Source organism: Lepus europaeus, chromosome 10, assembly GCF_033115175.1.
Source record: "Lepus europaeus isolate LE1 chromosome 10, mLepTim1.pri, whole genome shotgun sequence".
NCBI classification, from domain to species: domain Eukaryota; kingdom Metazoa; phylum Chordata; class Mammalia; order Lagomorpha; family Leporidae; genus Lepus; species Lepus europaeus.
Window position 1 is genome coordinate 9,677,505 of NC_084836.1, and position 27,160 is coordinate 9,704,664.

At 66.6% G+C, this 27,160-nt stretch overlaps 2 protein-coding genes across 9 annotated transcripts in view; one reads left to right on the plus strand and one right to left on the minus strand.

The window, feature by feature from the left end:
- The window catches only part of TMPRSS6 (transmembrane serine protease 6), a 29,273-nt gene extending 13,324 nt beyond the window's left edge, over positions 1–15,949 (plus strand). For both annotated transcript variants that reach the window (XM_062202884.1, XM_062202885.1), the window contains exons 8-18: positions 1,315–1,451; positions 2,736–2,848; positions 3,128–3,237; positions 10,753–10,898; positions 11,261–11,359; positions 11,990–12,103; positions 12,342–12,458; positions 12,565–12,733; positions 13,558–13,829; positions 14,712–14,848; positions 15,302–15,949. In XM_062202884.1, the coding sequence (XP_062058868.1) occupies positions 1,315–1,451; positions 2,736–2,848; positions 3,128–3,237; positions 10,753–10,898; positions 11,261–11,359; positions 11,990–12,103; positions 12,342–12,458; positions 12,565–12,733; positions 13,558–13,829; positions 14,712–14,848; positions 15,302–15,460 (1,573 nt within the window). In that variant the 3' untranslated portion in view covers positions 15,461–15,949. The remainder of the gene's footprint in view (positions 1–1,314; positions 1,452–2,735; positions 2,849–3,127; positions 3,238–10,752; positions 10,899–11,260; positions 11,360–11,989; positions 12,104–12,341; positions 12,459–12,564; positions 12,734–13,557; positions 13,830–14,711; positions 14,849–15,301) is intronic.
- Positions 15,950–17,302: 1,353 nt separating this feature from the next.
- On the minus strand, positions 17,303–26,257 carry KCTD17 (potassium channel tetramerization domain containing 17). 7 transcript variants are annotated; one of them, XM_062202891.1, is made up of 10 exons: positions 26,069–26,257; positions 25,156–25,264; positions 22,958–23,049; positions 21,961–22,056; positions 20,567–20,692; positions 19,520–19,616; positions 19,338–19,406; positions 18,894–18,982; positions 18,622–18,638; positions 17,303–17,961 (listed from the first exon to the last, which is right to left on the minus strand). In XM_062202891.1, exons 1-10 carry the CDS (start codon positions 26,240–26,242, stop codon positions 17,892–17,894), a joined length of 939 nt encoding a protein of 312 aa, XP_062058875.1. In that variant the 5' UTR covers positions 26,243–26,257; the 3' UTR covers positions 17,303–17,891. The 7 variants fall into 7 exon arrangements, with proteins under 7 accessions (XP_062058875.1, XP_062058876.1, XP_062058873.1 ...); XM_062202892.1 differs by lacking the exon at positions 19,338–19,406; XM_062202889.1 differs by lacking the exon at positions 18,622–18,638.
- Between the last annotated feature and the right edge of the window lie 903 nt (positions 26,258–27,160).

Sequence of the window (27,160 nt, forward strand, 5' to 3'; positions counted from 1 at the left end):
GGCTAGGAGCACTGGGCGGGGAGATGGAAGTGACTAGGGCCAGGAAGGAGGGCCAGGGCGGGGCCTTGGGCTCCGGGGGCGGGGCGTGGGGAGGGGTTGAGCCTACTGTTTTCTGGAGTGACTTTGCTCTCGGGCACTCTTGCTTGGCAAAGCAGGCTTCCAGGTGCGGGCGGAGGACCCAGGGCCCTGCCCAGGCCGCTGTCTCTCCAGCTGCGTGGCTACACATTCTCAGCCTGCCCCGCCCTGCCGTGCGGTGACCTCAATCTGGGGGCGCGTGGGCTGGGTTCCTAGAGTGCCCCGGGAAGCTCCGAGAAGCCGGGCGCTGTCAGGTTTCCACTCCGGGTGGGTGGGTGGGGGAGAGGCTTCTCCCCGGGGACCCCCTCCAGTCTGCACGCGAGAGCCGCTGGGGAGCGGGGCTGAGGGGACATGGGTGCTGCCGCTGGGACCCTTACCCAGCTTTAACCGCAGGTTGTTGCCATGGGTTCCACACTGGATTCACCCCACGGGCCCTGCTGCTAAGGAGAGAAAATGCCCCCCAGCCCTCTGGGGACCCCCACCCGGACACCAGGGCGGGAAGCTGGGGCGGGGGTGCACTGCCCCAGGGCTCTTGCACAGACTTCTGGAGAGGCTCTGGGATTGTTCTTCCCCAGGCTGCGGGCAGCAGGCAGGGCCTGGCCGCAGTGGGCACACACCCCCACCCCACCCCCGCCGCGGCCAGGCCCAGCGTGGAGCAGCCCCGTGCTGGATGGCGGGGGGTCGGGCGGGGGTCTGCTGAGGACGGTTCAGTAGGCTTCGCAAGGCCTCCGGGGAGGCAGTGGGCACCCCTCGCTCCCAGCCTGGGCAGGGCAGAGCAGGGCAGGGGGCACCGGTGGGTGCACAGCGGTGCCCGCCGTCTCAGGCGGCACCACGCACAAGCCTGCCTCAGTTTCCCCACCTGGATGCGAAGCATTTGGCCATGACAGCCTGGGAGGAAGCTTTTCTAGAAAAGTCTAGAATCCTGTTCCAAGCCTCCCAGGCGAGCTCGGCCACGCACACCCCTGCTTTCTCCCTGTCCCAGCTCAGGACGAGGCCCGGCATCTGGGGGGTGGGCGGTCACTGCAGGTGCCGTCTGGGGCTCCTGCCAGGAGTGCACGGCGTCACGGGCGGTTCTGAGGGCCGGCGAGGGGCGCGGTGGGGCGGGGATGGTAAGCTCCAAGGCCAGGTCCATCCCACCTGTCTCTCCTGAGGAGCTGGCCCGACCCTGAGAGCCTCCCCAGAGCCCACACAGGCAGCCCCCAGCCACCCTGCTGCCCTCCCGGCTCTGTGTGCCGCCAGGGTCTACGGCTGCAGCCGCCAGGAGCCCGTGGTGGAGGTGCTGGCCTCGGGCGCCGTCATGAGCGTGGTCTGGAAGAAGGGGCTGCACAGCTACTACGACCCCTTCGTGCTCTCCGTGCAGCCCGTGGCCTTCCAGGGTGAGGCCGGGGGCGGGGCAAGGCACGGGAGCGGGGGAGGGAAGGTTCTGGAAGCCCCTTAGCTCTGCACACCTCCTCCCCTTCGCTCTTGCCGTCTTCCCCACTGTCTTGGTTCCGGGTTTCTTGTCCGTCCTCCCTCCCCTCTCTCTTTCTCCCCTCCCATTCTGGGCCTGGCCCTCCTCTCCCCCAGCCCCACTACCTGCTTCTCTGTGCACCTGCCGTGGCTCAGCCCCCTGGGTGGATCTGCAGATGCAGCCCTGATGGGGCTCAGGGCAAAGGTGCGATCCCCCCGGGGGGGTAGGGGTAATTCTGCAGAAAGGGAAAGCCCCCCACCCTTCCCCAGCCCCCTGCTCTCCTCTCGCTTCTGGATCCCCCATGCCCACCCCTCTCCCGGGGACGCATGCCTCACCCTCCCCTCCGTGGCCGTGCCTCTGCGTGGACAAAGCAGACCTTGAGGCTTCTAGAGCTGCGGACGGGAAGGGAAGATGTGCCTGGTTGGGAGGGGGGCGTCCCCACCACTGCTCCCCTCCCTGCCTCCCCCACTCCCTGTCCCCGCCCCTCGTGGCCAAGCTCTGGGGTCTGCAGTAGTGACTCAGGTCCCGCCTGGCCCTGCTGGGGTGCCCAGGGGCTGCCCTGGTCTGCTCTGTTCCCTTGGGAGGCTCTCACTGGGGCTTCGGGAGGGGTGGGGAGGGCCACGAGGGAGGCTGGGGGGACCTTCGCCGTACAGAGACGCAGCCAGGGTGGCTCCTGGCCCTGCAACCCCCTGGCCTGCCACTGTGTGACCGCAACCAAGCCACTCCTCTCCCTCCTCATCCTTGAAAAGCAGAGCGATGCTCCGTCCCCCAAGCCCCGTAGCTGGAGGTGCCCGGGCTGCAGGTGCCGCCGGCCGTGGACACAGCCCCCAGCACATGTTGAGCACTCTGGGCGCATCATGCCCGTTTCGTGGGCTCAGCTGCCCTGTGAGGGGTGTACTGTTGCTATGGAAACCCCAAGCTGGGCTCTCACCCCAGAGTCCCACAGGGCTGGCCCGACCCTCGTCCTGCTCCCCTGACCTAGTGAGCTGATGGTAGAGGGCGTTGGCTTGTGGTTATCAAGGCCAACACGGAGGCACTGAAGCGAAGGGAGCGAGCACGGCCCCTGCCCCCATATCACAGATGAGGAAACTGAGGCCCAGGCTCACACCGTTTCCTTCAGCCACTAGGCGGGGTTGTCGGGGGCGGCAGGTGGCAGGTGCAGGTGAGCAGCGCTGAGGACTGTGCGTAATGACGTGTTCTCCGGGCCTAGACTGCCAGTTCAACCTGACGCTCGAGGGCCGGCTGGACCTGCAGGGCGTCCTGAGCACCCCGTACTTCCCCAGCTACTACTCCCCCAGCACCCACTGCTCCTGGCACTTCACGGTGAGCTGCCCCGCACCTGCCCTCTGCCCAGGGGCCAGCCCCAGCTCTGGGCACAAACCCTGCTGGGCGGACACAGCTGTGCCGATGTCTGCCCTCTGTTGGCTGCATGGTGCCTGTTTGTTGAGTGACTGACAGATATTCGTGCTGGTTGCCACTGTGTGTGTGTGTGCATGCGTGTGTGTTGGGAGGAGGGGAGTCCTTGTTGCCCAGGGAGGCGGGTCCATGAGTCTGGCCACGCCCACATGTCACCTGATCCGTGGTCGGCTCCTCCCACCCCAGGTGCCCTCTCTGGACTATGGCTTGGCCCTCTGGTTCGACGCCTACGCCCTGCGGAGGAAGAAATACGACCTGCCATGCAGCCAGGGCCAGTGGACGATCCAGAACAGGAGGTGACCCCCCGAGCCCTTTCCCCCAGGTTCTGGGCCTCATGGGAAGCCTGGGGGTGCCAGCCCCTCTCTTGCACACACCCAGTTTGTACCCAGACCCTGTGGCCGTTGGTCCTACTCACATCTCTGTGAGTGCCGGGAGCCCACGGGTGGCTCCCTGAATCCTTAAACGAGAAGACGTGGGGACCCAAGGGCTCCGGAGCACCCGTGGGCCTTTGCCTGGACCCCCCCTCCACGTCTGGTCCCTGTCCCGCTCTCTGCTGCACAGTCAGGCCACTCTCGCTACCCGGGTGCTCCCGTGCCTGCCCCCCCCCGGCCCCCACTCTGATCCCTGCTCCTGCCCTTGGCCTCTGTGGGGAGGAAGATTCCCACTGGGAAGGGAGGTGGCGGGACACAGCTGGGGTCCTGCAAAGCCGGGGTCCTGCAGAGCCAGGCCGCTGCTCTCGGCCGGGGGCGGGGCAGCAGAGCCGCCGTGGTGCGAGTCAGGCCCGAGAGCGTCGGGAAGCAGAGTGCCGTTCCTGGGCCATGGGGGTGCACGTGTGGCTGTGGGTGGGGCTCGCCCCTCTGCGTCAGGAGCCCACAGATGACCTTGAGGTTCACTCATGATTCACAGTTCTGAGAAGGCTGACGCAAGGCCTTCCTGCCCTCCCCGGGTGCAGAATCTGATATCTTGGTGGGGGGCGGGGAGAAGAGCTGGCAGCTTGGGGGCTGGCACCCCCATCCCCCGCCTTGGTCCCATTCCACATGCAGGAGGCCGGGCCCGGGTGCCAGGGGCTGGCCGTGCAGCACTTGGGCCACGGGGCGGTAGTTCATCCACCTCCACGGCCCGCCCATTTTCCAGACAGGGAATCGAGGCTCAGCGGGAGCAGGTGGTACTCCAGTGAGCCCACGGTCAGGGCCTCTCCCATGCTTGTACCCCGCCAGGAAGAGTGGGGTACAGGGCCGGGTACCCCCTGCTCCCCAGTGCAGCTGGAGTGGCCAGGCAGGGGTCTGGGAGCTGGAGTGTGGGAGACGCCGCTGAGCTACCGCAGGTAGCAACTGGGGTGTTTCGAACAGGCAGCGTGGAGTGGGGGGTCTCCTCGCTGCAGTGACGCCTCGGCGGTAGACTTGTAGGCCCCTTGATGGCGCTGGCAGGCTTGGAGGGGAGCCCCCTCCTGTGCCCCTGAGCACCGTTGAACTAGGGTGGGGGCTGCCCTGGCCATTGAGCTCAGTTCACACCCACTCTACAGGTGTGGAGACTGAGGCTCAGGGAGAGCCAAGGACTTGGCTTTTGTTTTGTTGTTGCTGAAGATTTATCTGAAAGGGAGAGAGAGAGAGAGAGAGAGAGAGAGAGAGAGAGAGAGAATCTTCCATCTGCTGGTTCACTTCCCAGATGGCCACAATGGCCTGGGCGGCACTAGGCTGGAGCCAGGAGCCAGGAGCTCCATCCTGGTCTCCCACGTGGGTGCAGGGGCCCAAGCACTTGGACCGTCTTCTGCTGCTTTCCCAGGCACATTAGTAGGGGGCTGGATCGGAAATGGAGCAGCCGGGACTTGAACTGGTGCTCGTGTGGGATGCCGGCGTCACAGGCAGAGCACCAGCACCGCTGCTCACTTGGCTGCTTGTCGTTGTCGTTTCAGTGTTGAGGTGGTGGGCAGGTGGGCAGGGTGGGCCTCAGGGGCCTGGCGTCCCTGCCCCCTCTGCAATCTCCCAGGTGTCGCCGCTCAGAGGCATGTGCCCTTCCGGCTTGTGCCCGGGCTCCGCTGCACCTGCTCGCTCCCCTGTGAAGCCAGGGCTCCGGCCGCTGCAGGGCCCTAACCTTTCACCATGCAGTAAGATGCTCCCAGTGGGCTGCCCTCTCCCAGCAGGCCGATCAGGCAGAGACAGCTGAAGTCTGGAAGCCAGACAGACCAGAGTTCAAAACCTGGCTCCTTTCTGGAATGCCTGCGTGGGCAAGGGCTTAGCTCTCCCAGCCTTGGAGAACTCACCAGAAAAGGGGGCGAGAGGCAGCCGCCGCTCCCTGCAGACTAACGGAGATGGCGAACGGAGAGCACCGGCCCACGCCAGCCTGCGCACTGCCGAGCTCCGTGTGGCCCCAGCCCCACGTTGACAAGCAGCTCAGGGCGGGCTCGGGGCTGGGAGGGGGTCTACACTGCCAGCCTCAGCAACGCAGCGAGGAAGCAGGGCCTCACCCGGCCTCCATAGCCCAGGGAGTAATGATTTGCACAGTCACGCTGGCCAGCAAGTAGTGTGCAGGGAGAGCCGGAGTGTGTGCGGTAGCACGCACTTGTGTGCACACTTGGCTTGTGCTGGCTCTTTTCCCGGATGCCTGAGCCGGCCCTGCCGATGGTTAGCTCAGCGCCGCCCTTCCCAAAACCCATCCATTGGCATCCTGGGTGGAGCTGCTGCGGGGCCGCATCCACAGTCCCCGAGCTGCCTGAGAAGTCCCAGCCCCAGTTTCTCAGAGCTACTCTCGGGGTCCGGGGTTCCGAGGCGGAGAATCCTGCCCGGGGCAGAGTGAGGAAGGGCGGGCGGCGGCACCTGCCTGGGTCAACCATTTCCTCCGCTCATCACCGCTTTTGATAAGCATCGTCCTGTGTAGACGGGGGAATTTGAGTGAGGCTTTGCTGGAAAATGTTTGCGTGGGAGGCACAGACATGTGAGGTCCGCGAAGGGGAGATTTGCAGGCTCAGGGCTTGTGGGAAGAGGAGGTGCAGTCCTGTGGCCCTGAGTGGCCACGCTGGGGAGCAGGACGCGTGGTCAGAGGGGAGCCCCCTCCGGCCGCAGCACGCGCTGGGGACAGGCTCATGCTCCTCGCCTGAGTCCTCTGAACCCTCGGTGCCTCCTCTCACTCCACTTCCTCCCGTGCCCACCTGACCCGAGTGCCCAGGGAGCGGAGGGGGAGCCTTGGCCTTGTGAGACCTGGACCCTGGCTGCTGGGTTTCTAAGAAGCCACTCTTGCGGGCTGCCCCCACCGCACAGTCCTCCCCACCCCCTTCCGGGAACCTGCCTCCCGCCAGCTTCCTGTGACGTCACTTGTCATCAGCCAACTCTTTCTGACTGCTCCAGGCTGGCAGGCAGGACGCGGCTCCCAAGGCCTCTGGCCTCGCCTGGCTGGGGGTCTGCTGGCCCCCGAGCCCCTAGGCAGCCAGCACTTTCTGCAGTCCCCCCCTCCCTGACACTCCGGGGCATGGGGCTTGGGGGTGGCCGTGCAGGAGGTGGCAGCCCCCAGCTGCTGTCCCAGGGGAGCTCCCAGCCCGACCACGTTAGCAGCAGCCTCCACGGAAATCATTGTCTCGGGCACCCCTTAGGGCAGACATCCCGCAGTGGGGATCAAATCGCTCCCGGGCCACACAGTTCCTAGGGCACAAGGTGGCACCTGTGGGGAGGGCACGGCTCTGCCCTGCCGACAGGTGCTGCTGCATCACAGGGTGATGGCACGGTTCCTCCCAGATGGAAATGCGTTAGGAATGACAACTGGTGGCGGCGGGGGGCGGGGGCAGTGCTGAGGCTGTGGTACAGCGGGTAAAACCGCTGCCTGCAGTGCCGGCATCCCATAAGAGCGCCGGTTGGAGTCCTGGCCGCCCCACTTCCGACCCAGCTCCCTGCTATGGCCTGGGGAAAGCAGCAGAAGATGGCCCAAGTCTTTGGGCCCCTGCACCCACATGAGAGATTGGGATGAAGCTCCTGGCTTCAGATGAGCCAGCTCCAGCCATTGCGGTCATCTGGGGAGTGAACCAGCAGATGGAAGACCTCTCTCTCTCTCTCTCTCTCTCTGCCTCTCTATAACTCTGCCTTTCAAATAAATAAGTCTTAAAAAAGATATGACAGCTGGGGAAACTTTAATATGTCTATGACAGTAGCCCCCTCCTCCACTTCCCATGGTTCCCCCCAGCCCCGAGGGTGCGGGAGCAAGGCCCCCAAGCCCTCCGTCTCCTGCTCCCCGTCACTGGTCCAGGGCCAATCCCTCGGGGATTAATCTGGATAACATCTGCTTTTCCACTTTGAAACCGAACAAAACCGTTTCCCCCAGTTTGAAAGAGGCCAGAAGGGTCAGGCCAGCACGGGGGCGCCCCCTGCTGGCGGCTCCTGCTCGGAGGCTGCTGGGGGCTGTGGGACGCCCTGCAGGGCAGGGGCTCCCTGAGGACCTCTTTACTCGGTTTAAAATTACTGAGCCCTCCATAGAGATTGTTTTTAAAGATTCTGTTTACACAAGTTATTTTTACCTCCTCATAGTATTAAGGATTAATCCTGGGAAAAATTTAAGTATATATTACCACTGCCTCCCCAACCTGGTAACCTGCTATTTTACTTTCTGTGTTTCCGGTTAAATGGAAAATCCCAGAACTAAATAATAATTCACTTTATTTTTAAAAACTATTTATTTATTTGAAAGGTAGAGTTACAAAGAGGCAGAGGCAGAGAGGAAGAGAGAGAGAGAGGTCTTCCATTCGCTGGTTCACTACCCAATTGGCCGCAATAGCTGCGGCTGGGCTGATCTGAAACCAGGAGCCAGGAGCTACTTCCAGGTCTCCTATGTGGGTTCAGGGGTCCAAGGACTTGGGCCATCTTCCACTGCTTTCCCAGGCCATAGCAGAGAGCTGGATTGGAAGTAGAGCAGCAGTAGAACCAGCGCCCATATGGGATGCTGGTGCTGCAAACCAGGGCATTAACCTGCTGTGCCACAGTGCTGGCCCCTTATTTTTATTTTAAAAAAAGATTTGTTTATTTATTTGAAAGGCAGAGGTACAGCGAGAGGAGACAGAGAGATCTTCTGTCTGCTGGTTCATTCCCCAAATGATCTCAGCAGCCTAGACTGGGCTGAATCTCTCATGCAGGTACAGGGGCCCAAGCACTGCAGCCATCCTCCACTGCTTTCCCAGGGGCATTAGCAGGGAGCTGGATCAGAAGTGGAGCAGCCGGGACTTGAACCTGTGCCCATATGGGATGCCGGCACTGCAGGCAGTGGCTTTACTCTCTGTACCACAGTGCCGGCTGCCACTCATGAGTCTGAAGCCACCTCCCTTGCAGTGTATTGCTGTGTTTATCCCATTCAGTGTTAGTTATTGCTGCTAGGAGACGTGGCACTGTGGCTCATCTCTCACAGCGCCCAATTCACACATCCACAGGACTCGGCACACCCGTGGTCCCCGGTGCCACCTGGGGTCTCGCATCTTAGCCCCTGTGAATGAAGCAGCGACTCCTTGCGTCCTTTAATTCATAATACACCCATCGTAGGTCAGCGATAAAATAAACAGCTTTCTGACCAGTTAGTTCTATTTCTGCAGACAATTTGGTGACAAGAGGGTTGTCATTTTAGATGATTGTCAGGTTCTTTATGAGGTGGCTTAGGAGACCGTGCATGAGCGCCACCTCTGTGTCCAGTTGGCTATTGCAGCTCACACCACAGCACACACCACATCACACCACAGCTCACACCACAGCTCACACCACAGCACACCTCCTCACACCACAGCTCACACTACAGCTCACGCCACCTCACATCACAGCTCACACCACAGTTCACACCACATCATACCACAGCTCACACCACATCACACCACAGCTCACACCTCATCACACCACCTCACACCACAAACACCACCTCACACCTCATCACACCACATCACACCACAGATCACACCACTTCACACCACAGCTCACACCACCTCACACCACAGCTCACATCACCTCACATCACAGCTCACCACAGCTCACACCTCATCACACCACCTCACACCACAAACACCACCTCACACCTCATCACACCACATCACACCACAGCTCACACCACTTCACACCACAGCTCACACCACCTCACACCACAGCTCACACCTCATCACACCACAGCTCACCACAGCTCACCACAGCTCACACCACCTCACACCACAGCTCACACCACAGCTTACACCACCTCACACCACAGCTCACACCACAACTCACACCTCATCACACCTCCTCACACCACAGCTCACACTACAGCTCATGCCACCTCACACCACAGTTAACACCACATCACACCACAGCTCACACCACCTCACATTACAGCTCACCACAGCTCATACCACATCACACCACAGCTCACACCTCATCACACCACCTCACACCACAAACCCACCTCACACCTCATCACACCACATCACACCACAGCTCACACCACAGCTCACACCACCTCACATCACAGCTCACCACAGCTCACACCTCATCACATCACAGCTCACCACAGCTCACCACAACTCACACCACCTCACACCACAGCTTACACCACCTCACACCACAGCTCACACCACAACTCACACACATCACACCACAGCTCACACCTCATCACACCACCTCACACCACAACCAGTAGCCCTATCAGGAGGCTGCAGGGTAGGCCAGGTCCCCAGAGGGTTCTGTAGACATAAAGAGCTCGGACCCTGGGCATGCTGCAGTGGGTAGCGGGGTGCCCCCCACAGGCTGGGTGAGTTCTATGGTGTCCTGAGAAGGCTGGATTCTGGCCTTGGCTTGGCCTTGCCCCCGGGGGGACAGTGACTCCTCCCTCACTGGTGGGGTTCCCACAAGAGGCAGGCCCCGCCCCCACACCTGTGACGGTAGCACAGCCTAGAGCCCTGAATCCTTCACTGGTGAATGAATGAATGAGCGAATGAATGAAGGTCCAGTCCCATCCTAGAGCGGCTGCTGTCTTGTCAGCTGTGAGCTGTTCCCACAATGCACCTGCTCTTGGACCGGTCCGGCTGTTCTGGGGTGACCCCCTGAGTAGGTGCTGCCTCCATGTGGGGGAGGGGCATCCTGTGCGCCAATGGTGCCGTGCCTGTCTGTCCTGTGAGGGTGCCCCACCTGGGGTGGATGGGAGCCCCCAGCTGCTTCAGGGGCTGGGAGGGTCCCACTGCTCTGGGGTGGTTGCAGGTGCTCCTGGAAGCCCTGCCCACTTACCCCGTGAGGCGAGCTGTACCCAGAATCTCTGTGCCAGGAGCCCCCTGCCCCCCATCTGGAGCTGGGAGGGCTCTTCCCTGCTCTCGGGGGCGCCTGCTCCTCTGTGGGGTTCTCCCGCCTGCTTGGTTTGGACAGGAGCATCTTCTTGGGGGGCGTCCAGTAGGGATGTGAGGTGCTCCCTCTGCTGGGGTCCCGGCGGCGGGGGGCGGGGGGGGGCATGCACAGAGCAGGGCCTAGGAGAAGAGCCAGTCTTTCTTGGGAGTCCAGAGGCCGCTGTCATGAGGAAGGACAGGGACTTCAGAGAAGTGCTGGGACCCGTGAGGCCCCCATGGCCCCTGGGTGCTTGGGGGTGGAGGGCAGACTTCGGAATTCCTCCCGCAGACAAGGGGAGCCATGGAAGGCTTCCGGGAGGGGAGTGACTTAGCCGGGCTACTTTCTAGGTAGCCCCACAGGAGAAATCAAGGCATAGGAGGTGCGGCAGGAGGTACAGCACCCCCCCCCCCCCCGCCCCGGCTGCCCTGTCTGTGCCCAGGACCCAGGCTGTGCTTCCCTGTGGGCTGGGAGGCAGCCTGTGTGACCTGTGCCATCTCCGGCCCCTCCCAGGCTGTGTGGCCTGCGCACCCTGCAGCCCTACGCCGAGAGGATCCCCGTGGTGGCCTCGGCCGGTGTCACCATCAACTTCACCTCCCAGATCTCCCTCACGGGGCCCGGCGTGCAGGTGCACTACAGCTTGTACAACCAGTCGGACCGTGAGTATGGGTAGGCCGGAGCACGATGGCACGCCAGCCCTCAGCCGTCTCTCCCCGCCTCTGCCATCCCTGGGGTGCAGGCAGCTGTCTATGAGGCTGGATGAATGGGGCGCCCGTGCGTGTGTGTGCATGTTGTGTGACTGTGTGTGCAAGGCGGCCACACGAGCCTGGAGGCATCGACCCTCAGGCATAGTCACGTGGGTGTGGCGTGCCTGTCTGGCTAGGTCTGTGTACCCAGGTGTCCGTGGGTTCCTGTGTGCGTGCATGTGGGCACACAGGTGCACGCCTTTGTGTGTGTTTGCATGACCACACACAGTCTCATGGCGCCCTCCCTGCCCCTCCCACCTCCTGTGCATCCCCAGCCTGCCCGGGAGAGTTCCTCTGCTCTGTGAATGGGCTCTGTGTCCCCGCCTGTGACGGCATCAAGGACTGTCCCAATGGCCTGGACGAGAGGAACTGCGGTGAGCAGTGCCCCGCCCCCACCCTGTCCCATCTGCCCTGGGCTGAGCTGAGTGGAGACAGCTCCCCCTGCCGGCCACACGCATGAAGTTCCTGCTGTCAGCTGCTGGAAGTGGGGTTCCCTTGTCAGACCGAGGATGGGAGCGCAGATGGGTCACCCCTGGGCAGCGGCAGGGCCGCCGAGCTGGGACCAGGGTCTCCTGACGGAGCTCAGGGCTTCTGCCCACTGGGCTATCACCCGCAGCCTCCCGAGGAGACAGCAGGGGGAGAGGGGAGGCCTGGGCGGCAGGAGGGACTCCCGCTCCCTCCGACAGCTCAGGCTGGGAGCTGCCCACTCTCGCTGGCCGCGTCATCGCTCAGAACAAAGCCTCTCTCCTACATCCAGGCGCCACCTGCCCCGGCCCGGCCATCGGGGGAGAGGAGCGTGGGCGGGGGGGGGGGGGGTGCCCCTCTGGGATGACCCCGCTGGAGTACTGGGGAAGCTGCCCCGGCTTCCAGCGCGGTCCTGGACAGGTCCTTTCAGCCGCGCTTCCCCAGGGGAGGGGTGGCTCCCAGCAGCCTAGAGGGGCCCTGAGGCCGAGGCAGCTGAGAAGGTGCTGGCGGCTCCCTCCACTCCGGCTCTGTGCCCGCAGTTTGCCGAGCCACGTTCCAGTGTCGGGAGGACAGCACGTGCATCTCCCTGTCCCGGGTGTGTGACCGGCAGCCCGACTGTCTCAACAGCAGCGACGAAGAGGGGTGCCAGGAAGGTGGGGTGGGAGGGGGCACGGGAGGGGGAGTTTCCTGTGGGCACCTGCGGCTGAGGCCTCTGCCCTCTTGTCCAGACACCCACCAACCCCTCGGCTCCCAAGCCTGCGTCTGTCCATCTGTCAGTCCATCCACCCCTCCTCCACTCCCCCTCCCATCCATCCATCCCTCCCTCCCTCCCCCACTCTAATCATCCACCGACCCACCCATTCCTGTGCCTGCCCCCCACCGCCCACCCAGGGGTGCCCTGTGGGACGTTCACCTTCCAGTGTGAGGACCGCAGCTGCGTGAAGAGGCCCAACCCGCAGTGTGACGGGCGGCCGGACTGCAGGGACGGCTCGGACGAGCGGCACTGCGGTGAGCCCGCCTACGTGGGGCTCGGAGGGAAGCCCCCTCCCCGTCCCCGTCCCCCTGCTGCCCTCCTCTCTTTCTCACCGGCCGCCCCCTCCCCCGACGCCCGCAGACTGTGGCCTCCAGGGCCCCTCGAGCCGCATCGTGGGTGGAGCCGTGTCCTCCGAGGGGGAGTGGCCGTGGCAGGCCAGCCTCCAGGTTCGGGGGCGCCACATCTGCGGGGGCGCCCTCATCGCCGACCGCTGGGTGATCACCGCGGCCCACTGCTTCCAGGAGGAGAGGTGAGGGGCGGAGCCGCGGGAGGGGGGCGGTGTGCGGGACGGAAGTGCCTGCTCCTGCCCCCGCCAGGCTTCGTGACAGCGAGCACACGGTGTCCAGCCTCTGGGCTCTGCTCTCCCTGACCGGCTTTAGGTCGGGTCACTGCCTCAGTCAGTCACTGCTTCATCTACCCGCCAAGGGCTGGGTGCTGGGGACGCTGTCGGATCTGGTCATAAGCCATGACGCGCCCCACGCCGTGCCTGGCGTGATGGGGGTGACGACACTGCCACCGCCCCTCCTGCCTGCCGGGTGGGCTCACTGCCCACCACCCCCGTCAGCCGGGCTCTGCAGAGCCAGAGGCCTGCCCGCTTTGTGCCCTCTGCTGGGAGTCCTCTCTCCACCTGGGCCCCTCTGCCCTCAGCCTGCGGACCTGGCTTCCTGGGGCCCGCACTGCCCAGGCCCTGCTGGCTCCTCCCCACGAGGCGTCACCATCTCAGGGCGGTCAGAGAGTGCAGAGTGTGCAGGAAAAACCGGAAAGAAACCTTTACCAGGCGCCTGGCCCTGGGCTGGCTCATTTACATACACCATCTTAATAGATTTGCATATGAGTAGGTGATGCTCTCCCCACTTCACAGGTAGGGAGACTGAGGCCTAGGGGATGCCACACACCTATTGAGCGGGGTACGAAGCTGGTGTTCGAGCCCAGGCAGGCACCTCCAGGGTGGATGCTCCTAACACTGGAACAGGAGGAAGGGTTGGGGTGGGGGTGGGGTGGGGGACAGGGTCCGGGGGAGAAGTGGCTGTCCTCGGGTCCCTGCACGAGGACACCTTCCCCGCCCACCCCCAGCATGGCCTCGCCCGCTCTGTGGACCGTGTTCCTGGGCAAGGTGTGGCAGAACTCGCGCTGGCCAGGCGAGGTCTCCTTCAAGGTGAGCCGTCTGCTGCTGCACCCGTACCACGAGGAGGACAGCCACGACTACGACGTGGCCCTGCTGCAGCTCGACCACCCGGTGGTGCGCTCGGCCGCCGTGCACCCTGTCTGCCTGCCCGCGCGCTCCCATGTCTTCCAGCCGGGCCTGCACTGCTGGATCACGGGCTGGGGCGCCCTGCGCGAGGGCGGTAAGCAGGCTCCCCGGCCGGGGTGGGTCGGGGACAGGAGGAGGGCGGGGCAGGGCCACAGGGCGCCTGCGGTGGCTTTCAGAACGATTACTAGTATTATTATTTGAAAGGCAGAGAGAGAGAGAGAGACGGCTCCCATCTGTTGGTTCGCTCCCCAGATGTCGGCGATGGACTGTGTGGGCTGGGGCTGGAGCTGGGAGCCGGGAACTCAGTCCAGGGGTCCAAGCCCCTGAACCACCAGGCCGCCTCCCAGGGGCCCCAGGAGCTGGAGGCCGGCACTGAACCCAGGCAGGGCGGGGCACCCCGAACGGGGTGGGGGTGGGGCTTTAGAGCCCTGTGCAATGATCTGGAGGCAGAGACCTTTTAAAGATGGAGAAACTGAGGCACAGATGGAGAAGCAGCTTGCCCAAGATGACAGAGAATCGTGGCAAAGCAAGGAGTGTTTCACTCTCGTTCATTCATTCATTCATTCATTCAACACATTGATGAGCACCTGCTGGACGCCAGGCACGGGGTCAGGCTGAGAGGACATTCTGGGGGTGATGAGAGGACAGGGACAGGGAGCTGCAGGGGGCAGTGCAGGCAGGGGCGGCTCCCCCCTGGGTGAGCCGGGGCGGGCACCCAGAGGCTGAGGCTCAAGGACAGGGGGAGGCGTTCGCAGAGAAGGCGCAGGTGTGGAGCAGGAAGCCCCGAGTATGGCTGCAGGGGAGCCTGGGGGCTTTCAATGGGGGGCTCTGTCACCATGAACCAGGCAGAGGAGGAGCCAGTGCGGTGAGGAGCAGGTGTGGCCCCCGCGAGGAGAGATGGGCAGAACGGCAGGAGGAAGGGCAGGCGGACCCGGGCACCTCGCACCCTCTCACCTCTGCCCTCTGCCCGCGGCAGGCCCCACCAGCAATGCCCTGCAGAAGGTGGACGTGCAGCTGGTCGCGCAGGACCTGTGCAGCGAGGCCTATCGCTACCAGGTGACCCCGCGCATGCTGTGTGCCGGCTACCCCAAGGGCAAGAAGGACGCCTGCCAGGTGACCCCCGCGGGGCGCGGGCGTGGGGGGAGCCGGGGGTCACACTCACATGGGCCTCCCAGCAGGGCGTCCAGCCCCACTGGGTGGCCAACGCTGGGGCACTTGCCCGATGCTGTAGGGGTGCAGGCCAGAGGGGTCCTGGGGTGGGCGGGTCTTCAGCTCAACCCCAGCCTTGTTCCTTGGCCTCCAGGAGGCAGAGGCTGGTGGGGACGTGCAGGAACCCAGCCATGGTTCTGCCAGAGCTGGGATCCACTGGGGGCCCGGCAGGGCTGGTGGGGACGTGCAGGAACCCAGCCATGGTTCTGCCAGAGCTGGGATCCACTGGGGGCCCGGCAGGGCTGGTGCGGGTGGGGGCTCTGGATTCAGCAGAGCTTCAAAAGGGGGTTCGACTCTGTTGCTACCACGCAGCAACCTCCCAGCAGCTGGGCCTTGACCCTCGCCTCTCTCCCTCAGGGGGACTCCGGGGGCCCGCTGGTGTGCAAGGAGCCCAGTGGCCGCTGGTTCCTGGCGGGACTTGTCAGCTGGGGCCTGGGCTGCGGCCGGCCCAATTATTTCGGCGTCTACACTCGCATCACAGGTGTGATCGGCTGGATCCAGCAGGTGCTGACCTGAGGTGCTGCCCCCTGCAGATCTGGGGCCAATCTCCAGGACTCGGAGAGCCCAGGGCACCACCCTGCAGGGGAACAAGTGGCCCTTGGAGGCAGGAGGTGGCACCCCGCCCTCCACCCTGCTGCAGGAGGGCCATTGGCTGGTGGTCAAGACATCCCCCGAGGCGGGGCGGGGGGCTCACATTCAGTCCCTCTGCTTCCCTGCGCGTGCCCCCTGGGGGAGGAGTGCTGTAGCCAGCAGGGGAGTCTAAGGCCTCCCCTCCGGGGCAGCATGGGTTCCCCGAGAAGACCCCCCCCGCCCGAGGAGCCCCCAGTCGCACCGGAGGACTGGGAGGGTCTAGTAAGGCCACCTTCAGCCCTGGGGACCGCCGAGCGGCCCCGCTGCCTCTGTAAGCCAAAGGGTGGGAAGCCCGCCCATGCCTGCGGCCTCGGGGCCTCCTGCCGCCCCCTGGCGGCCGGCCCAGCTGCTGTGGAATAAAGGCTCTGACCCACAGCCCGCTGTTGGCTGCTGCATGGGGGTGGGGGCGCCTCTCAGAAGCAGAGCCTGCGTCCTGCTCAGCCCCTTCGCCCAGTGTCCGGAAGGAAAAGGTGGGGGTGGGGCAGACGGGGTGGCCATGGTCCGGGGAAAACGCCAGAAGGCAATGGCTCCTCAGGTGGGAGTTGGGATGTGACAGGTGCCTTCTGGAAGGGGGAGGGGGGCACTGAGGCTCCGAGGTGGGCAAGGATGTCCTGTGAGGGCACTGGGCGCAAAGCCTGGACCTGAACCTTGGGCTCCCGGCCACCTGCCGCCTGCCTCCCCGCCAACACTCGCCCCTCTGCGTTCCTGGTCATTTATGGAGAAATGTCTCGCGGGCGGTGGGGAGGATGGGCGCCGTGGAGAAGACTTGCCACCCTGTGCCCAGGGTAGGGAAGGGCATTCCGGGGGCGGGGGACACGTGTGGGGAGGCCTGGTTTCCAAAGATGACACACTGAACAGCCAGCTGTGTGTCAGCCGGAACACAGGGAGGAGGAGGAAGCAAACAAGCCGCGTGAGAAAGCTTGGGGAGCTACCGAAGCTCCACAGCCGGGGAGCGAGCGGCACAAGCGAAGTGACGTGACGTTCTAGAACCAGCCCAGCACCACTGCACAGGGAGTGGGAGGGAGGAGAGGGCGCCCGGAAGGGGCTGGGTGGTGGGGATGGGATGGGAGGGACGTGTTGGGTCCCGGGCACCCTGAGGGGCAGGGGCAGGGGCAGTGGAGTCAGGCCTGGCTGGTGTGGGTGGAGCTGAGCCGGGGGGGGGGGGGGGGGTTGGGGGGGCTCCCTTGAAGAGGAAAGAGGGAGCCCCAGTGAGCACCCAGAACACGGAGGGCATCTCCAAGACGGGATCAGCCTCTTCCGTCCAAGCTGGGCCCTGCGGGTGACGGTGCGGCTGAAGTGTGCAGGGGTGGGTAGGGAGGGAAGGCACCTGGCCCTGGGGCAGGCAGAAGCTGGGCTGGAATGGACGGTGCCTGGCCTCCGCCCAACAGCGGTGCTCTGCTGCTCACAGCCTGCCGTGTGCTCTAAGCCAAGCTGGACCCCACAGCGAGGGCCGCGCTGCTGGGAGCGAGTCCTCGGGCAACACAGGGCCCCGAGACAGCAGAACCAGGCAGGAGGCTGAGGGAGGCGAAGGCACCGGCCAGGCTGCGGCCCAGCACTCACAGGACCGGCAGGAGGCCCGGGCATCTGCATTTCCCGGGACTTGAGCGGTGTGGGGCGGGTGGCAGCACTGGGGGGGGGGGGCACCCTCGGCTCTGCCCCACTCCTTGGGGTCCGTCGACCCTGCCTTGACTTTAATGAACTCTGTCCCCAAAGTGAGCCCGAGAAGAGGGAATGGCCAGGCCGGGCTGCTTCTTCGGGCTTTATTACATGGTGGGTGGACACAGCCGAGGAGCGAGGCCCCACCCTGGGGAGTCACGTGCAGGGGCCCCGTGCGTGGCCCCCGCCTTGCCCATACCCTCCCCCGTCACAGCTCCCAAGCATCGGCCTGTGGAGCCCAGGCCAGGGCGCCCTGTGGGCGATGCAGATGGGTGGGAGTGGGGCAGCCAAGGTGGAGGCCAAGTCACGCCCCGACTCCCCAGTACCTGACTCCACGCCCCCGCCCAGGGCAGGTGCCAGAAGGGCGCCTCCTGCACCCGCCAGCACAGGGGAGGGGGGGCAGCAGGAGACGGAGGCTCAAGGAGCGGACGTGACCGGGCCTGGAGGGGCCACGTCCGCCATGCAGCAGGGGGCAGGGACGAGGGGGCCTGGAGGCCGCCGCTGCACAGCGCCACACTTTGGCCACGGGCAGGCAGCCCAGCCCAGCCCCGGAGGCCCGGGCAAGTCCCGGCCGCGCAGGCGCAGACAGAGGCAGCGGTGGGGAGAGCGCTTCTTCGGTCTCGGGCCGGAGGCCCAGCCCGCGATACAAAAATAAAGGATTTCAGATGGGAACCCCAAGTCCCTGCAGGTGATCTGGGACCTCACATCCGCGTGCCTCTGGCTGGTAACAGCTACAAAATAAGAGGGGGTGGGGCAGGAGGAGGGGAGGCGGGGTCAGAAGACCAGGAGGGGCGATGGTGGGGGGCAGGGTGGAGGGGGTGATGGGAGGACCAGAGGGCAGAGAGATTGAAATGGAGGGAGACAGGGTGGAGGGAGAGAGAGAGAGGCGGAGGCAGGGTGGAGGGAGAGAGGGAGAGAGAGGCGGAGGCAGGGTGGAGGGAGAGGGAGAGGGAGAGAGAGAGAGGCAAGTGAGTCACAGGCTCCCTTCTGGAAGGGTGGGGCTGAGGCCCAGAGAGGCGGAGTCAGAACTGAAGAGGGAAGCGGGGAGGACACCCCAGCTCTGCCGTCCAGGGGCCCCGTGCCCCACCCTGGGCTGAGACTCGGCCACAGCTCGGTGTGGTCAGTGGTGGGTCAGCGCCAGGAGGGGCAGGTCACTGTGGCCCCCGGCACAAGGAGTCACAGGGAGCCGCTGTCTGTGCGCAGTTTACAATCGACTGCAGCCCAGAGAGGGACATGGACTTCCTGAAGGTCACACAGCAGGTAGACGTGCCAGAGCAGGGGGCAGGTAGGCACCTAGCCAGGGCTTTCCTGCCACACCCCCGTCCTTAGCCAGCTCCAGCAGACTCCTCAGAGGGCCAAGGGTCCCCACCACCTGGACAGAAGCAGGGGACCAGGGGTGCAGGAGCTCCTGGGTGTGCAGGGACGAGGCCGAGGCGTCTGGCTTCAGTCTCCTGCCCTTCCCCCCCAGGCCAGCTCCGGGCAGGTGGGAAAGAGCTCCCACCCCCCCACCTCTCTCCTCCTGGGGCCTCACCCCCACGGCTAAGCCAGCCTGAGGACCTTCTGGAGGGAGCAGAAACGAGCCACGAGCCCAGCTCGGCTCCAGGGAGCAAGGGATGAGCACCCTCCTCGCGTCCCCCTCCCTCCAGGCCGCCAAGCTACAAACCGGGGACGGCAGCTCGGGGGGGCGGGCGAGGGGCCGAGCAGCCCTCACTGCCGGCTCAGCCTCAGGTCTGGGAGGGCGCGGACGGGAACCTGCAAGGAGGAAACGTGAGGCGGCGGCCAGGAGCCAGGGGTGAGGGCCCGGGGGCAGGGGGAGGCCGGCCTCACAGGTGCCCGGCGGCGGCAGTGGTGGGCTTGGCGGCCCCGGGGGAGGTGCAGCCGTGCCCCCTGTCCCCAGCCCGGGAGGCAGGGGGTGCCAGGAGGGGCGCAGGCGGCGGCAGGCAGGACGCGGTGGGAGGCGGGGCCGGGGCGCGGAAGGCTGGGAGCAGGGCGGGCCTGGGATGGAGGTGTGAGCAGGCGGAGAGAAGGCCCGGGCAGGGGCACACAGGGAAGAGGCAGGGTGCAGAGGAGATCCAGGAGGAGGAGGAGGATGGAGATGAAGCAGCACCTCCAGCGGGGAGCGGAGGAGGCGGCGGTGGGGGGGAGGGAAGGTTAGCGGGGTCCCGAGAGGCCTGGGCTGCGGAGAGAAAGTGAGAGAAGGGTGGTTATGCGGGAGGGGGGCGCAGGCCCCTGCGCTGACCCTGCTGGGCCCGCCCACCCCCGGCGGGGCAGGGAGCGGGCGGGAGGCACCTTTCTCCTGGGCATCTGCCTCCACCTGCACCCGCGCCACCTCCACCTCCACCTCCTCCTCCTCCTGCTGCTGCTCCTCCGGCGGCTCCTGCGCGCTCTGTGAACCAGCGGCGGCCCCAGGGAAGAAAGAGTGGAGACGCTAACGAGGGGGCCCCGACCTCGGGCGGGGGGGGCGGGGCGGGGGGGCTGCAGCCAAGAGACTGAGGCATCTTCTCTGGTCCCCCGAGAGGCGTGGGGGGCCCGGAGGGGACAGTCTGGTTGTGGGGGCCAAGAGGAGCAGGGGCGGGTGGGTGCGTGGCAAGGGGCACCTGGGGAAGCCCTGCTCTGCGGGGGGGGGGTGGGTGGTGGTGGCAAGTCCAGAGCGGAAATGAGGCAAGGACGCCCTCGGGCGGACACCTGCCGCACCTGGGGTGCCGGCTGTGGGCGTCTGGCACCACGCGGGACAGCAGCCGCGGGATGGCAGCCATGGGCTGGGGCTGGGTAGGGAGACAGGAAGCCACAGTCCCAGTGGCCACTGCACGGGGATTGCCCCGGCAGGCTGCTCTCCGCGACCCGGGCTGAGCCTGCTCTGGGGGCTCTGACGGCTCTAGGCGCAGCGGGCTGACGCTGATGGGCGTGCCAGGGCAGGAACCCAGGGCTGGACCCCACAACCCCACAGTGCGGTGCACGCCCTCCTGCACACGGCCGGGCTCTCCAGGGTCCCGCCAGCTCTGAGCCTTAAGACCCAGCACAGGGTGTACACGCTACCCTCTCACTACACAGGGACCAGCAGGGACGGGACTCGTCCGAGGTCAGAGACAGCGTCCCACGGGCCCTGGCCCTAGCTCCCTGCATTTGCCTTGTGCGCCTGCACCCTGGGACGGCCCCGTCCCACCGCCTGGGCAGACGGGACGGTGATGGCATGGGATGGATGGCGTCGGCTGTGACCATGAGGTTCTGCGTGGGCAGAGGGAGGAAGGGAGGGAGGGAGGAGGAGAAGTGGGATGGGGAGGGGAGGGTGGGGTTGGGTGGGGCTCCTTCGGATGGGGCGGGGTGGGCGGGGCTCACCGTGGTTTTGCGGCTGGACTCAGAGCTGAGCCCGTGTGGGGAGCTGTGCAGCTCCTTGGACACCACGCACAGGAACTCGGCCTGATCCTCGCTGCCGTAGTTGTAGGAGGAGCCAATGTTCACCAGCTGGGGGCAGAGCATAGGGAGGAGGAGGAGGGTGGGGGCAGCGCAAGGCAGACATGGGCTCTGTCAGTGGGGCCCCTGGGCTTGCAGAGTCTCCACCCCTTGCCACCTGCACCTCTGGGCGCACAGTAGCGCTGTCCCCATGCCCAGCCTCACCCAGGGACCCGGGCCAGCCAGGGCGTTCCCTGGCACTAGGCAGGCCCCAGGCCCAGGCATGGTGGGGCTGGCATGGCGGAGCTGTGAGGGCTCCCCTCGCTGCGAGCCGCAGAGGACACTCAGGCTGCCTGTCCACTGCCGTGGGCCGCGGCCAAACCCCCAGCGGCTCTTGCGTGGCTGTCTTTGTGTGGGCGTCCCTAGTAACCACCCTCACTAGTCCTCGTGCTGGCACGGTCCGCAGGGACCCGCACTCAGCAAAGTGAGGCCTGCCGGGGATCCCACAGCCGGGAAGGGTGGGCCGGGGGCTGGATCCAGGATCCCGGGGCCGGCGCCGTGGTGCAGCGGGTTAAGCCGCTGCCTGTGACACCAGCATCCCGCATGAGCGCCGGTTCAAGCCCCCACTGCCCTGATGCTGCTCCCCGCTGATGTGCCTGGGGAGGCAGCAGATGGCCCACGTGCTTGGCTCCCTGCCACCCCTGTGGGAGACCCGGATGGGGAGCGAGGCTCCTGGCTTGCGCCTGGCCCAGGCCCAGCCCTGGCTATTGAGGCCATCTGGGAGTGAACTCTAGGATCCCGTGCCCTCTGTGGGGCCCTCGCAAACCCAGAGGTTCACTGCTTTGCTCCGTGCCCGTGCCTGCGGCTGGTCCTTCCACACTGCGGCCACCGTGTGGTGCCCTGGCTGCCCCGTCCCGCAGCGCCCACGCACCAGGGGAGCGTGTGCGCGGCGGGGGCAGGGGGCGCCCAAGCCCTCCTGCCCACACACTAAATCTGACCTTGGCTCCCCTGCTCTGGAAGCGGAGCGAGGCGAGCCGCCAGCCAAGCGCCATCACGATGGACACGCTGGCCATGGCACACCTCCCCCGGGGCCACACCCCTCCCGGAAGCGGCTGCTCCTGGCTTCCCCGATCACAGCCGGAGGAAGGCCGACGCGAGGTGGGCTCCACTCCCTGAGCTGTCCCTGGGGGGCACTCCTGCGACTGTGGAGCCGGGAGGGGACTCCCACTGAGGATGCACGCTGGGCGGAGCCCCCGCCCTCTCTCCTGACCCCGTGCAGCCTCCCGGAAGGGCCGGGGTGCGGGCAGTGGCGGGGACGTCAGGGAGGGGCCCGTGCCCACCTGCTCGAAGCGCCAGCCGTCGGACATGGTGGACACCATCTGCGTGAGCTCCTCCTCCTGGCACTGCAGCACGCGGTACACGTGCTTGGGCGGGACCTGGGGGGGGGACGCTCACATGGAGGGCACCCCGCGAGGGGGAAGGGAGCCCGTGTACAGCCCTCGCCCCAGCCATACACCCCAGGGAGGAACGAGGAAAAGGGGGGAGGGGAGGAGCTACGCTCTGGGCATGTCTGCAGCCACGCGGCACGCCTGGTCTCACGCCGCCCTCCCAAGGGCCCTCTGTGCCTTTCTTGTTGACGCTCAGAGAGGCCCAGCTGCTTGCCCAAGGTCGCCCAGCAGAGCCAGAACTGGATCACAGGTGGCCCAGGTGGTCCCTTGTGGAGGCGGGCCCTCGGGAGCCAGTCTCAGGGACCGCGGGGTGGGACCTCACTACCCCAGCCCGTCACCCCCAGGCGGGCAGAGGACGTCTCCACTGCCCCCTGCAGACCGGGCCACCGAGGCCCAGGGCCTGAGCTCGGCCAGGTGCAGCGGCTTGCACCGGTGCCCGGGGGAGCGCCCGATCCTGCGAAACCACTGCCTAGCCCTGCCCTGTCCCCACTGGGCCCCGCCGTGCCTGTGAGGAAGGGACGGGAGGGGGCCTCAACGCCGCCACGTCCAGACCGCGTGGGACTCGGCCACCGCAACGAGGCCAGGCTGTGTGCAAGGTGCCAGGAGCTCCCCCGACCGAAGACAAGGCCCCGCCCCCCCCAGGCTCCCCTGGGGCTGCTCCCAGGCTCCCCTGCGGCCCCGCCCCCCGCCCACCCCAGGCTCCCCTGGGGCCGCTCCCAGGTTCCCCTGCGGCCCCGCCCCGCTCCTCCCAGGCTCCCCTGGGGCCGCTCCCAGGTTCCCCTGCAGCCCTGCCCCGCTCCTCCCAGGCTCCCCTGGGGCCGCTCCCAGGTTCCCCTGCGGCCCCGCCCCCGCCCCCCCAGGCTCCCCTGCGGCCCCGCCCCCGCCCGACCTGCGTCACGGCGTAGTCCTTCTCCTCCATGCGGTCTCTGATGATGCGGACTAGCGGGCCGATGTTGTAGAACTCGGCCTCCTCCAGGACCCCTGGCACAGACAAGGCAGCCCCGTCACCCCCGCGGCCCCCAGAGGGTGGGTGCGAGCGCATTTCCGCCTCCAAAGGAGGGCTGAGATGCTGCCACGGCCCACGCTGCAGGGCACAGGCGTCGGGGAGCCTGGGGCTGCACCAGGGCCTGAGAGAGAGAGAGCAGGCGTGCAGCGGCTGACCCCTGGAGCGCGCGCGAGAGCGAGCAGGCGTGCAGCGGCTGACCCCTGGAGCGCCCCCACGCAATGCCCTGCGCGCGCTAAGCGCCAGGCGCTGGGCCAGGGGCGTCTCCCTCTCCACGGCCTCGTCATTCCCACAGCTGGGGAGACCGAGCTTGGAACCTGCTGCAGCCTGCTCCAGGCCACACAGCCAGTTGGCTGCAGAGCCCGGCTGTCGCACTAGAGACGTGGAAGCTGTGTGTGCACGCGCGTGCATCCCCCGGGCACAGCACTCTACAGTCTGCACCCTGGTGCTATCCCAAGTCACCGGGAAATGAGGAAAGCGGGCATCAATGCCCCCACTTTCCAGCTAAGCCGCTCTGAGAGACTCAGCGGGGCACCCCGCCACGGAGCAGGGAGAGCTCAGGGCACCCCACCCCCGGCCCTGACTGGCTCCGGGGCTCCCTGGGGAGCGACTGCTTGAGTCCCGCCCAAGGTGACAGCGTTAGGAGGGAGGTGCTGAGGTCCCACGAGGGACCAGTGCCCTCGTGAGAGGAGGCTGGGAAGCAGGCGCGCTCCGTGTGCTGGGTGTGGCACGGAAGCCTGCGGTCCGCGACACAGAAGCGGGACCTCGGCCCCCAGCCCCGACAGATCCCCCAGTCGGTGGCTCTCTGTTACAACAGCTGGAGCTACGGCAGCGCTGCTTCTGGACTCCCCTGCTGTCCCCGGTGCCCACGACAGACCTGGCTCAGAGTGGGCAGCCCGCGGGTCTTGCTGCCTGGGTGATGGGATTCTCCCAGGTGCCCTGGGCGGGGCCGGGCAGGTGACAGGTGCCTAACCACGTGCCAGCACCGAGGCCGGGCACTGACCCCAGCGCCGCCCAGGCAGCAGCGCCTCCTCCCTTCGCGGCAACTCGGTGAGGCGCACCCACGCCACCCGCAGAAGGGCGCGCGCAGGCACGGAGGGGCTGCAGTTTTCCCAACGTCACACGGCTGGCATGTGGGTCTCCTCCCGGTCCCTCAGCCCCTGGATGGAGGCCCCAGCCCGGTCTGCAGGTGCTGAGGGCTACAGGAATCTGAGAAACTGGAACCTGCAAATAGCTGTTGGCTGGGCTGCAGCTGCAAGGTTTACGGCCCCGCCCTAGGGGAGCTGCTCCTGGGCCCAGGCCACGCCCACGGTATCTGTGCTCCAGGGCTGGGGGGAGGAAGGGGAGGGCCCTGGAGGACCTACAGGATGCTCTGCTGTGGAAGCCCCCACCACTGACACCTGCAGCTCCGAACCTGGCTCTCCGCTCGCAGACCCGGCCCCCACCTGACATTACCGCGGTTACAGAGAGACAGGCCAGACCGGAGCCTCTCACCCGGTCCCCAGCAAGAGCTGATTTGGCCCCGCGGGGGTCTCTGCCCTCGCCTGGGGCTCTGCTAAGCTGTCACTCTTGAGACACGGGGTCCCCTCTGTCTGTCACGGCGTCCCCTCTGTCACGCAGGCCTGGGCAGCCACAGCCCCACCAAGGAGCGCATTCCCGAGCCCAGCCCCCACCCACGCGGGCTGCTAGCGCTGGGGAGCGCCACGGGCTGCACCCACTTGCTCACTGCCAGCCCTCCCCAGGCAGAGTCTGAACCGCTGGACCAGCTGGAGCAAGAGGGGCCGGCTCTTCCCATGCGGGCCTCCACCCCGCTCCACGCACCCCAGCCTCTGCGCTTCCCAGAAGGCCGGGGAGAGCGCATCCCTGGCCGCCACACAACCCCCGGGGCCTCCCGGGCTCCCTCTGTCCTCTGCCTGCATCCCCGTGCGCTGGGCAGAGCCCCTGGGAGTCGGTCCCGGCCAGCCGGAAAGAGGCAGAAGCCGCGGGAGGAAGAGCGGCTCTCCCCGCCTGCGGGCAGCGGCTCTGGGCCTCTGCGGCTGGCAGACCCGCGATGCGGGCCCCAGGCCCGGCCCCGGCCCACTCACCCTCCTCGGCCATGTCCTTGTCCAATACCAGCTTCCCATGCCGGAGGAAGTTGAGGATGGGCCCGAAGTAGGTGGGGTCGCGGTCAATGAGGTAGGCGCCGGTCTCGTCCTGCGTGGGGCAGTGCACAGGCAGTGAGGGGCCAAGCATGCGGCTGCGCCCCGCAAAACGCATCCCACCCCACTGTAGGCCCTGGGCGAGGGCCGCAGGGCAGGAGGGGGTAGCAGCAGGAGGCCGGCGCACCGGGGTTCAAGCCCCGCCTCTGCCTCTTCCTGCTGTGTGACCTTGAGCCAACGCTCTGGCCTCTCGGGCCGCATCCCTGGCCCCCGCATTTCCGGCCACCGTGAGCATCCCGCCAGAGGAGGTCCGAGCAGCTCGGGCTGCTGCGGCCCCGGAAGCCAGCGGGCCCTCCTCCTGCAGCGGTTTGTTTACAAGTTTCCCAAGGAGACGCTGTCTCATTGGCTGCCGGCCGCCAGCAGGGAGGCAGCGCGCACCCACACAACCCCATAGAGGACCCAGGCCCCACGGAGGGGACCCCCGACCTCCGGAGGGGAGGGGCGGGTCCAAGGTCGCGGGAAGCGGGCCAGGAGACGGCGAGGTCACGTTCGGACCAGCCCGGGGAGAGGAGGCAGAGCCCAGGGCAGGGAGGGTCCCCCCTCCCAAGGTCAGGAAGACGAATGGGCGCCCGGAGCCGCGCTCGCCCAGAAGCCCAGCCCCCGCCACCCCTCGGCCGCCCACACCCCCCGGGGGCAAAGAAAGGACACGGTCCGGAGCCGAGGCAGCGCCCCAAAGCCCCAAACGGCCGCGCGGCGTCGCCCGTTACCACGGCAACGGGCGCGCCCCTCCCCTGCTCCCGCCTCGGGCTCCGCGGAAGGGAACCCAGCCGGGCCCCGCGCCCGCGCCCGCGCCGCCTACCCGGTCCGACTGCAGCTCTTCGCCCTGGCACAGGCGGCTGAGGAAGGACTTCTGCTCGCGGCACAGCGTCTGCCGGGTGGTCAGGAACACCGTGCCGCCGACGTTGAGTCGCACCCACTTGCCCCAGCCGCCCGCCCCCGCCGGCGGCGCCGCCTCGCCGGCCTCCATCCTCATCGCTCGCCGCGGCGTCTGCAGCTCCCGCCGGGGCGCGCGCGCGCGCGCGGGGCGGGCAGGTGCGGCGCGCGGGGCGTGCCGGGAGTTGTAGTCCGAGGGGCCCGGGGGGCGCGGGGCTCTGCGCTTGGCCGCCGGGGCCCAGCGCGGTGTCGGGTTCTCTGGAGTCCCCCAGACCAGCCACCCCGTCTTTGTTCTCCGCGCTCGCCTGGCTCCCGGAACCCCGCAGCGCCGCCCCGCTGTGTTCGGGCCCTTCCTCCTCTCCCCCTGCCCCGCCCCGGGTGTGAGCAGCGTGAGCCCCTCCGCCCCCAAGAGGAGACTCGGGCAGAGCGGGGCTCAGGGAGGGGTTCCGGGCGTGGGCAGACCCGCGTCGTCCCTGCGGGGCGTGGGAGAACTGCCCCAGCCTGGGGCTCAAAAGGTGCGGGAACGGGGCTGGGGGGTGCGGGAGGGGCGGGACACGGGACGGCCTGCACGCGGCCACGCGGCCAGAGGCGGGGCGGGGGCAGGCGTGGACTAGAACCCGCGCAACAAGCACGAGCTGCCGCCCCCCCCCCTCCCGGTGAGGGACTCGCAGGGTCGCCCGTGGGCTTGCGGGAAGTGACCTGGCGCCAGAGCCACGGGTGAGCAGCAGCCCGTTCAGCTAGGCTGCTTTTTAAAGATTTATTTATCTGAGAGGCAGAGTTAGAAAGAGAGGGAGAGAGACCCAGAGAGAAGTCTTCCATCCACTGGTTCACTCCCCAAATGGCCACAAGGCTGGGGCTGGGCCGACCCGAAGCCAGGAGCTTCATCCGGGCCTTCCACGTGGGTGCGGGGACCCAGGGACTCGGCCGTCTTCCACTGCTTTTCCAGGTGCGTCAGCAGGGAGCTGCATGGGAAGTGGAGCAGCCGGGACTGGAACCCGCGTCCCTGTGGGATGCGGGC